An 11916-nucleotide genomic window follows, 5' to 3' on the forward strand; every position below is an offset into this window, starting at 1 on the left:
TCGAATGATTGAGGGTGGAAGCGTAATAAAAAGCGTTTGTATTCCATGACATTAATTCCGAATGCCATGTAAAAACACGTGCGCTCTCAATACTGAATTATTAAAAATCGCTCAGCGATTGTGTTTTTCGACAATAAAAAAATAATCAATGATTTTTGATGGTTTTAGTAGATAAAACGCGGTCGTCGACGAAGAAAACTGCATTTAACGTGGAATTACCACACGCAATGAGTGAAAGTCTTTTAGTGAAATTATCAAAGTAAATTTTAAGCGAACAATTTCACAACTCTGCTTCGTTATTTTTCTCTGACCCATATTATAAGCTGTTTGGTTTTATGACGCTCATCATTTTTTAAATTGTTGTCGTTACGTAATTGTGTATATTGCTAATTAATTACTAATTAGATTATGTCGTTCGAGTTGACCTAGACGCGGAAGCTCGTGACACGTTTTAGGATTTTTTATGTAATGTGATTTTTGGCTTATGAGTTTGACATCTTTCACTGTAACCTACTTAGGCTCGCGTTTACAGAAGAGATAATGAAAACGGGTAAAACTAAAAGAGACCTTGGTGCGGTGTGCTCTTTGTGTGCGTTTTGCCGTGGTCGGTAAGCTTCTGAAAAAATAAAATAAAACGGGCGACGTTACACGTTCGTATTTACCTGTGCCCAAGTTTGATGGCTTTGTTTGTCGAAAAGAAATTTCGGTGAAATTTCGTCCATTGAAACGTTTCAACGTTACGTTCACGTTTTGAAAGAGTAGAAAGCATCGCCCTTGAACGGTGAAACCTGCGAGTAAAATCTATATAGTGACAGGAGAAAAATTCGGATGTTGGTCATAAAAAGCCAGTGTTAGATTCGAATCGGTTGTTTTAACAAATTTGAAGGTCCGACACGTCCAAAAATGTAAATGTTTCAGGATCGTTTCGACAGTCCTGTCTGTAATAAAATTTATATTTTTAATCATTTGGAGAGTTCGCAGTCGTCGTTGCGGAGCGATTTCTTCTTCGCAAACAAACGAAATACCAAGGGCTTGTCCTGCACTTTTGACACCACACCCTGCACAATGCCTACATTTTCATTCGAACGCGTTGCGAAACGACGTGACTTTTTAGTGTCGATTTCGAAATTTTCCTGCCGCTAAACAAATTTCCGTCCTTTTTGTCCCGTCATTATCTGGGAGATGTCGAGATTTCGTAAATCGTAATCTGCGTATCAATTATTATTCAATGCAATGGTCGTTGTGTAATTATTTTAAGGCAACAGTATCGGCTCTGGTGAAATGTTTCCTAGTTTCACCCGGTCGAGAGAGCGAAAGGACCCGCGCTTTCCCTTTATGCGCTCTTTATTCCTTATTGAACACCCGCGCTCTACTATATCGATTTCTCTTTTACATGGAACCATCAGCACTACGTTCCTACATTCAGGAGAAAGTTAAAATCTACATTACTCCATGTACCTAAATTTTTACGTGGACCGTTGCTTTTGTGTTCGATAAATGTAGGCCCGGTCCTGCGTCCCCACCATCTCCGATGATGTTACTAATTGTTCAAATAAACGTAACGATCACTCGTAAACAGTTTAAACTGTAGCAAAGCATCAGAAATAACAATATTTAAAACTCAAGGAGACTATCGGAACCTTGGCGAAATTATCGCCTATTCGTTTTTTTTTCTACCGATTTTTATTTGGATTCGTTATGTAACTTCGTTTATGAATCGGACCGGAGCTGATGATGAATATGCGAACTCGATTCATGTACTCTTTTAGATCCTATAAAATGTTTTGTTTTTATTGCCTTTTTATCACTTCAGTTTGATATTTATTGCCGTCGAGAGCATTTGCATTTTCGCAGTTGGATTGTTGAAGAGTGCCATCTTATCGATCCTCTTAATAAACTTGAAAAAGATAAAATATGAGCAAAGGAAATAAAGTCATTAACGACGTTCCTTTACTCACCACGTTACAGTTTCGTAAATTTCTAATGACCTGTGTTTGTTACCATGGAGATTTTATCGTGCTCAAAAGTAGAAACTATTTTCTCTCAAGCTTTTTACTTAAAAAAACGGAATAATATGGTTAAAAGTGTAGGAAGTGCATTTATCCAAGAACTAATTAAGTACTCGATTAGTTTTCCTATTTATTGCAATTCGGTCGAATTTTTATGACACTTGGACGATTCCGAACCACGATAATATTGTTATCTAACCTTGATTGTAATGTTTCTGTTAATTAAATTATCGCAATTTCCGACCAAAAGTTTTATCTCCGTCTAAATTTCACATAGAAAGAGTGTCTCAGATAATGAATTTTAATCTTCGTTTCTGAGAAGATACACTGCCGAATCAGCTTTTATGCATTGAAGGAAATAAAACCACAATTAAAATTTATCCTTTCTAGGAATTATTTACAAAATGGAACAGCAATAGTGGGGGAAAGTGATTTTTTTCTAAATTGCGGTATTTTCAAAATCGTTTCCATTTGGAATAATGTCAATGTTTGAAATAATTTTTGCAAGGTAGATCAAACCTTGCTTTTTTACTTGTCATTCGAAGCCGACAAGGTTGAATTTAAAGAAGAAAATCTGGCACCTCGTTAACATCACAAAGAATTCTTTTGTGATTTCTAATCGTGTTCATCCTGAAGATAAGGTGACAACCAAAAGTGTGCGTCGTTAATTTTCGTGTGTTATTTTTAATCCAGTTGTGGCTCTGTTGTAGAGTGAATTTAATTTGCAAAACTCATGAATAATTATCGCGTTTTATAGGAAAATCGCGATTTCCGGTTTGACTGGAATCTGCTTCTTGAAATAACATAATTTGGCATTACGGTGATTTGAGTCACACATTCGGAGGTGTACCTTGAGGTCACGACGAAATCTGTAGCATCTACACCTTTTTTTGTGTGTGTAAAACTGCACGTCATTGCCGGCTTTGCTCACCTTCAGAAAAATTCTCTGCCCTCTAAATTCATTCAAGATAAAACCGAAACACAATGGCGATCGGCGATCAAGTTCGGACGTTGAATTGTGCCAGCGATGGCAATAATTCATTCAGAACCAGCAGATGATGATGCGCGGTTGTAAAATGACACATCTTTGTAGGTGAGACACCTTTACGAGTTCTTCGTTACCTAACGTCATTGTATAATAATCATAGAATCAACATCGACCGAAAGTAATTAGTTAATCCGCACGGAAAAATGAATAGGTGAAACACGTGGAGATTTTGCAATTTTAAGAGGTGTGAAGGTGCGACTGTAAAAGCAATCAATTCCACAACGCGACGTACCTTATTAACCTATCATTGTTCTCATTAAAGGTAACTCTCTACCTAGATTGAGTTGACCTGATTACAAGAGATTTCGTTCGTGTAAACAAGACCAATACGAAAATAGTTGGTTATTTTTAATTGTAGGGCACACACTAAAATAGCCCTTGTCCTTTGTTTGCACAGGTACAGCCGAATTTCAAATTTAAAAATAGAGATCAAGTGGATGATTTGAAATTGAAATGGAATCCCGTAATGTTTACTATTTAGGGTCATCTCATTTAAAATCAACTAATTTGAATTGTTCCAGAAACACACGAGGTATTTTTCTCTTCCTCGAATGCAAATGCCAGCTGAAAAATTGAAATTTAGATTTTTTTTAAACGTAACAACCTCAATGTCATAGCCTAGTTTGACGTTATTATTTGCAAAAGTTATCGCTGTGTATAGAGGTTCTGAATAAGGTTCCAAATAAATTTGGAGGTTTCGTGAAAAGTGGGTTTTGTTTCAACGTTAACCGTACTAATTTTAAAATATGTGTGTGATGTTTATACGTTTTCAAAATTGCCAAGGCAGTTTTATGTAAAGTGGCCGCATACCCAAGCGGAAAGCTGCTTTTAGAGTTGGTCGCTTATCGTTCAACGCAATTGATTTTATCTGGAAGGAAAAGTCCAGAACACCGCTAAATGATTGATTTGATTTTTAATAATCCGTAACGTATTTCTTTTTTTGGCAGAACGAATGTGGATGTTATTCGATCGAGATGTCTGCGAGGTGAATAAATGTGTAGCGGTTCTGAAGACGGAGGAGAGCATCATTTCTGTCGAACCGTTGCTCGAAATCGAGTTAGTTTTTCTAGTTTACGGAATACATTTTCCAGCACTGTCAATATATCGAAATGTCTTGTCGTCTTAATAAACAAACGATTTCTTACTGTGGAACACGTAAAATTAGAACTAGACACATCTATAACGCGAACTGTGGAAAATATCATCGTTTCTCCCACGTTTCTCCGGCTGTTCTCCCCAGTCCTGGGGCTGGGGTCCTTCGCAGGGACGACTTTCGAGGGGGCGAGCCCTCCCCGGCCGCCGTACTCGTCCTTGCATATGGCAGAACGTGAAACGGCCATTGACCCACACCTCTTGAGCAGGAGCGATGTACTAAGTCTGACCTTCAATAAACAGTCATCATCCTCAACCTAACTGTCTGGTTTATCATCGAATATGCCGGGGTGTTTGACCTTGCCAGCCGCGAACGCTGCAGAATTTTTCGTGATGTACCTCCTCCTCCATCATACACGCTCAGGTTGACAATTAACTTGCATTATTGACGCGAATGGAACGCCGAGTACCGCTAGTTGTAGTAATTCATCATTTGCCGTAGTAGATTTGAATTATTTTTTTTCGATTGTCGCCAACCATTCGATTTCTACCTGCTCGCAAGGACCGAGTCCTCGACCTTAAAATCTCAAGGAACTACCTGAGTTCTTTCGGTACTGCTCACCAGCTCATTTGGGAAGTTTCAGTTCGGACTGTCGAAGGCACCGCGAAGGTTTCCTTCTTCTTTCGCGATTTCACATGTAATTTGTTTGAGGTGACATGTGTGGTGAATGTTGATCGTTGCTTGCAACCTGCAACGATAATATGTCTGTTTACGAATGCTGTCAATGTCAAAAGTCACGTTTCCTCGGAATTGGTTATCTTATCGGGATAAACTTTCCTATTAAACATTTATGGTAAAGAATGTGTTCACCTTAGTGTGTTTGTTTATCAAACGTATGTGTACAGCGATGTATTAGATTAAAAACCATCAACCTCTTGTAGGCGTGCGAAGATAGATACTCCTTTCAGAGAATGTAAAATTGAGTACGGTCGATTGAACTCCCATTCGTGATACCCTCATAGCGCACTCCCACCCTTTTTGGGTTATCGCTCTATCCACAACTTATTATTATTAATTCGTCATGGACGTGGACGATGCATTATTTTTAATTTTTTGTTTTCCGTTTTGTGGTTGCTCGTTCAGCCACGATAATGAAAATTGAAATGAAAAATTTATTGCGCTTTTTCTACCACACCGACAGTAACAAAACTCAGGTTTCGCGGCGTTCAATTTTTGCATTACCAAGAATCGTTAATATTTTACCCGTGAAGTATGGAAAAAATAATTAAGTAGCAGGAAGTTACCTACCTGTCTACACCTGTACAGTAAATATCGTTTATTATTGAAAATTTTTTAATCCGTTTTCTTTGGTCGCTCGATTATGCTTTTATCATCCCTCATTATTCATATAAACGAGCACGTTCGATAATGGCTTGATTTGGTTTTTACGCGGCGGGAGGGATAATCTGGTTAAATTTGATCACCTGCTTTCCGTAGGGGGTCTTGTTTGGAAACGCTCATATGCACCCAACGACTGGTGTTTGTAGTTTATATTGGTTATCGTCACGGGTGACAAGGATTCGAATTTTGTTTCGTGTTGAACTGTCTAGTTGACTTGAGACATGCTTCTACAAAATACACTTGATAAGTTAATTACCCTGTTAATATTTAACACATTTTATGAGATATAGGGTTCACGATCAACTATCTCATTGTTCTAGTGGGACCTCTAAACTGAAGATTAAAAGCTAATTACATCATTTTTCTTAATTTTTCTATGGTTGCTGATTTTAGCTTTGAACAGCCGCAAATTGAGCCTTTTTAGCCGACGGATTCTATTTTATTTTTTATTTACTCGGTTAAGTTTTTTTTTTTAATTGGGGTATTTTGTCGCAGGCTGCCGGTGGTGAGTGATTGCTCGGCCGGCCAAACGGCCCGAGTCAGCTCCAACCTGCATCCCACGAGTACCATGGCCGTTAGCCGCGTGCCGAGTCCACCACCCCAGGAGGTAAACACCCCAGTGGCCGAGAACTGGTGTTACACGCAGGTAAGCCGATCTGAACGAACCACCAACCCGTTCCTTCCTAAGGTAAACCGCTCGGCCGGCAAACGGCAATGTTCTGGTGCTGACCTTGGCTGAGGCCAACGGCTCTTGGAAATTATACCTCTGCCTGTGACCGAGCACCACAAATGCAAGTTTCGACATTACAGTTAGATTATTTGACCATTCGACGTGTGCGACCATCGGGCACAGGGTTACGTTGTCATTGTTCCCCGCATCGTATGCGGTCGACATCGATGAATCGATGGTTGTCCTGTATGGACAGGGCCACCCCACGAAAGCCGACCAAAATCGAAGTCCGCTGCTGAAAAAGCCGTCTCGTTGTGAGCTTCGAGCTTATCAGATCACGTTATGGTGATGTTCAGGATTTCTCAAGACCGCCGGCGTGAATGCCCTTGTTCAGGGTCGAAAATCCGAACACAGATAGAGCCATCGTATTATTTTTAACAAATACAAGGTTTTCAATCGGCGTATTGTTCATTCATTCATGACATAAAACATAAAAGAGTACTGCCACCAACAGGAAGTCATTCGCAAACTCTATCTCTGTTATGGAAATTGGACAGACTTCTAGGGGATTATTTTTCAAATCGAAACCGAACTGTACAATTTTATCTTTACCATTAATCCTATCCAGACGACATTTACTTCCTTTACATGTTTTTTTATATTTCATTAACGTCATTATTAATTTATTTAAACGGTTTTTGTAATTTTTACGTTTTTTTTAATTGAACGCATTAAATTAATTGACAGGTGATGACACGATCGTTTTAAATAATTCAACAAACAAAACTTGGTTCTGCTGCAAGAACCACCCATTGTAGATGGTTTGTTTGTTTTTTTGAAATAAATCAAGTATGTGTGGTGGTGAAATGTCAAATTTCGACTGTCTGTCATTTGAGTAATATTTTTGACATTTCTGTTAGAACAGCGTCAAAAATGTATAAATTCCAGAAATTCATGTTTATTTGTTCCACTTTTACTACGCGCCAAAATAAGGTCTACCTACTTCGCATCGTTGTGATCATTTATAATTGTAGTTTATTCTCTCTGTTACAGGTGAAAGTCGTCAAATTCAGTTACATGTGGACAATAAATAATTTCAGTTTCTGTCGCGAAGAAATGGGAGAAGTTCTGAAGTCTTCGACGTTTTCAGCAGGAGCCAACGACAAATTAAAGTGGTAGGTCGCGATCGCGTGCCGAAATTCGATTAAAATTAACAAGAGCATTCGTAGGTGTCTGAGAGTGAATCCCAAAGGCTTAGACGAGGAAAGTAAAGACTATCTTTCATTGTACCTACTTCTCGTGTCGTGCAATAAAAGCGAAGTTAGAGCCAAATTTAAATTTAGTATATTAAATGCGAAAAGGGAGGAGACGAAGGCGATGGAGAGCCAAAGGGCGTACAGGTTCGTCCAGGGGAAGGACTGGGGTTTCAAGAAGTTCATCAGACGAGACTTTTTGTTGGACGAGGCTAACGGTCTGTTACCGGACGACAAACTTACGATATTCTGTGAAGTGAGTCCGAATTTCAATTGTGCTTAATAAATTTAATAAACAATTCGGGATTGTAGGTCAGTGTTGTTGCTGATAGTGTAAATATTTCTGGCCAGTCGAATACGATTCAGTTTAAAGTGCCAGAATGTAGGTTATCGGACGACTTAGGTTTACTATTCGAAAATCAAAAATTTAGCGACGTAACTCTTTCAGTAGCCGGTAGGGAATTCCAGGCTCACAAAGCGATATTAGCAGGTAAGAATCTGCCAACGGCGGATGTGGCTATTAAACCCTAATACATTTTAAAATTCACCTTTTGTCTTCGTAAATCGATAGACGATACAAAATTTCTTTGACAGTTTTTGTTTCACGCAAAAACTTTTAATACCCAGTTGCACATAAAATTCACTTAACCCGTGTCGTTTTAAATGAACTTCAATCAATCATCACATTTCATGGATGTCCCAATTTGTAGGAGGCAGTTCATTTTATTTTATTTTTTAATTGTTGAAATTCATTGTGGTTTTTGATTTCAGCCAGGAGTCCTGTTTTCCAGGCCATGTTCGAACATGAAATGGAAGAAAGAAAACACAATAGGGTAGATATTACGGACGTTGACCATGAAGTATTACGAGAAATGCTTAGATTTATATATACAGGGAAAGCATCAAATTTAGAAAAAATGGCTGACGATTTATTGGCTGCAGCGGATAAGGTTTGTTTTGTGTGATGTTGTAGTAAATCAGTGTGTAATCGAGTTTTCGTTTGTAGTACGCATTAGAAAGACTTAAAGTGATGTGTGAAGAAGCGCTGTGTACAAATTTATCGATAGACAACGCCGCAGAAATTTTAATATTGGCAGATTTGCATAGCGCAGATCAATTAAAAGCACAAGCAATAGACTTTATCAATACGTTAGTCGTCGTCGAATGCACAGTTATATCCGGTATTAATTGAAGTTTTTAGGCACGCGACAGACGTGATGGACACACCCGGGTGGAAGAGTATGATCCAAACGCATCCTCATCTCATCGCAGAAGCGTTCCGAGCGTTGGCGACGCAACAAATCCCCCCCATAGGTCCACCCCGAAAAAGGGTGAAACAGAGCTGAAGCTCGTGATAGTGCCACAGACTGCTATCGATGTGTTCACAATGAGACACTCTATGAGTGCTGTTGTAGTATAGAATAACTAACATTTTGTTAAATCATCAAAATCCTGTGTAACTTTAAGTTTTAAAAATTTGTTTTTTAGCACAGTGAGTTTCTCTAGTCGACATTGATCTGATATTTATACGTTTAGTGGATTGTCCTAGAATACGAGCGGGGCGTTTAAAGAGGCGGAGGGAGCTCACTGGCTGAATAAACAAATGGAATTGTGATATAAAATGACCACAGCTTGTTCCTATTGGGGGACTTCTCAACCTCTTTTTTAATTTAAGTTAGTGTTGTATTTAATGATCTCTCCGGATAAGTTAAGGTCAAAAGAGAGCAGAGTTCGTCGAAATTAAACAAAACCGATCCACTTTATTTTGATGGACACAGTTTTTCAAAATTATCACTTGTATTAAAGTAATCCTCTTGTTTTTTTTCCTTGTGTTGGTAGACACGTACTTTTGTATTTTTCTTTGGAGACCGATGATGTAATTCGGTCTCGTCAATTTTTTGGTCTTCAAGATGTTAGATGGGCAACGTAAGTGATTCATAGGGGATTAGAAAAAATCCAAAAATTACAGCAACAAGTGATTTGTAATATATTGTTAGTTACTGTAGTTATGACATTGAAACGGCTGTCCATAATTCTCAATACTTTCGGAGTTCAAAATCGATGAATTAGTATGATGGGCAGCTCATACCGATTTTGTTAATTTGATGTGGACATGTAAACGAGCAACTTGAAAATTTAATCATGTAAATAGTAGTGCTTCGAATGTCATAGCTAATGAAAGTTGCAAATTTCATAGATACAGTTGTCGTTCGTCATTTTAGTAAGACAGTGTCAAAGAAGGTTGTTTAATGGCTTACTTTAACGGACTGTACAGTATTGCGCTTCTGCTTCCTGTCCCTGCCGTGTGGCAGTTTCACCCTTCGGTATTGATAATAATAAAACATGCCATACATGTTCTGTGATAAGCCCATGATTTCTCGCTTCATTGTGTATTGTTAAATTTGTTATTTGTATTAACGACTTCGTTTACGTTTGAAATAGCACTTAGCTTTCTTCCGGAACCAATGAATAATAATGACTAGATAGTTTTTGAAACCTAAGTACAAGACAAGTGTTACCTCATCATTATTATAAAACTTTCTTTCTGATCGCCCTTTGTACTGATTAGTTTGTCACTCTGTACTTATTTCAGTACACGAGGTGCTGACATGGCGGTTCACATGTGTATTTCACTGATAGGATTTACATTAATCATGATCATTGTTTCCATTTTACTTTAAATCATAGCACATATTTAATAAAATGCATTTTCATGATACTTTCTGGTTTTAATTCAATTTGAATCATATACACGCCCTTAAAGCGCCAATCGACCAAAAACTCAATTGTGAAAGGTTTTTCTTAAATACGTGTAAGTTGATTTTCACCAATGGAATTACATGTCGTCAAAAACATTAATAAAACTGTAAACACACTTCATAGCGTTATCATTTTTATGTTACATATTTTATTTCAGCACGATAAGGACCAGAGGATGCAAATTTGAATTTTTTTTTCTTTTATTGCATCAAACACGTTCGTGTTGTTTATGTAATTCTGATAATAATGACAGGAAGAAAAATAAATTTCTGCCTCGTAAGTAACTGTAACTGGATACGTAATAACTGCTTAAAACTACTAATCACTAAGATACATTTATTCACTTTCACATCAAGTGATTACATTTTATGAACATTTGTGGATAATGGCACAAACTGCATCAATTTTTTGTGAATTTATTTTAGTTACTCTGACGTGAAATGTATGGTTGGTAAAAAGCGTTTCTTTATTTAACGTTACCGTTACGGTGTTCCCTTCGTTTCTCCAGATTCTTGCAAAATTTTACACACAATGTTACACGTTAAATGGCCATAAATAACAAATTTGTTATAAATAAGAAGAAAAGTGAATCCATTATTAACATTGAAATTATGTATTGGATACTTTTCGATAAAATAGACAAGTTTACTCCAGGCAATTTTTATATATTTTGCGGTTTGATTGACTGTTATCTTCCACACTCAAACAAACAATTCGTAAAATCGAAATTAATATAGTTCAAGACCCAAGCTTGCGACATTTTGAGGATTCTTCGACATCTTTGACGGAGACGAAAGGACAACAGTAAAGCAGTAACAAAATCGGAACACATCTTAGTTGTTATTAAATAATAATACAATTAAATTTACATAATCTAGTAGGAAAAAGTGCCAACAAATATGTACAGCATCTGCGGTACAGTTTTTATCCAAACAAAGAAAACAAAAATCGATTTATTACTACACCCACAAATTAATTTTTCAATAAGTTCACTTTTCATGTTCAGGTAACATTTGCAAAAGAATTTGTTCCGAACTTATAAGAATTGCGTGCGATTTATTTAAAATCAGCGTGAAAATTAAAGTTTTAATCCGAGTCACGCACCTTACGGTTTATACCAAAAATCGACTGGTTCACCCTCTAGCCTCTAGCGCGCTTCTGCAACCCTAATATTTACAAAAGAGTGAGGTCCTTTGGGCCCATTCGCCACTAAATTTTAAATAAATTTTAGTTATAAATACGGTGGATTCGTTGGCGGCGCAAGGGTTATTTTTTGGGGATGTGTCGGGAAGGGGGGCTACAAGCTCCGTCACCTTTTCGAACAAATATATGTTTCGGAGGGAGTTTCAAAGATCGCGTATTGAATAAATATAAATATTTGTTTAAGTATTTTATTTATAGCAGAAGATTTTATAAATAACAATTTGTAATCATTCGTTATTTATTTTTTTCAAACATATTTCTTTTAATTAATGAAACAACCGATTCACTTTTATCATTCCAATTGAAGTTTGTAAATAAATTGTTTTGAAAATATTTTTATTACTTTTATTTGGCAGTTATTTACACGCCACTGTTTGCTGTGTTGTTTTCACCGTTGGACTAACATGAATGTTGTAGGTATGTATTTTATTCTTTCATTTTACATCAGAACAAACCTTTATGCGGAGATTTTCTCGTTC

At 37.3% G+C, this 11916-nt stretch overlaps 1 protein-coding gene across 6 annotated transcripts in view; it reads left to right on the plus strand.

Moving 5' to 3' along the window:
• Positions 1 to 11916, plus strand: part of rdx (BTB/POZ and MATH domain-containing protein rdx) — a 31594-nt gene that overhangs the window by 17349 nt on the left and 2329 nt on the right. For 4 of the 6 annotated variants that reach the window (XM_069053136.1, XM_069053135.1, XM_069053132.1 and 1 more), the window contains exons 2-8: positions 6047 to 6197; positions 7275 to 7396; positions 7451 to 7730; positions 7787 to 7964; positions 8246 to 8424; positions 8481 to 8623; positions 8676 to 11850. In XM_069053136.1, coding sequence (XP_068909237.1) covers positions 6120 to 6197; positions 7275 to 7396; positions 7451 to 7730; positions 7787 to 7964; positions 8246 to 8424; positions 8481 to 8623; positions 8676 to 8820 — 1125 coding nt within the window. In that variant the 5' untranslated portion in view covers positions 6047 to 6119 and the 3' untranslated portion in view covers positions 8821 to 11850. Of the gene's footprint in view, positions 1 to 6046; positions 6198 to 6236; positions 7215 to 7274; positions 7397 to 7450; positions 7731 to 7786; positions 7965 to 8245; positions 8425 to 8480; positions 8624 to 8675; positions 11855 to 11916 lie in introns of those variants that run through there. The other 2 variants (XM_069053134.1, XM_069053137.1) reach the window with 2 other exon arrangements.

Source organism: Tenebrio molitor, chromosome 7, assembly GCF_963966145.1.
Source record: "Tenebrio molitor chromosome 7, icTenMoli1.1, whole genome shotgun sequence".
Classification (NCBI taxonomy): domain Eukaryota; kingdom Metazoa; phylum Arthropoda; class Insecta; order Coleoptera; family Tenebrionidae; genus Tenebrio; species Tenebrio molitor.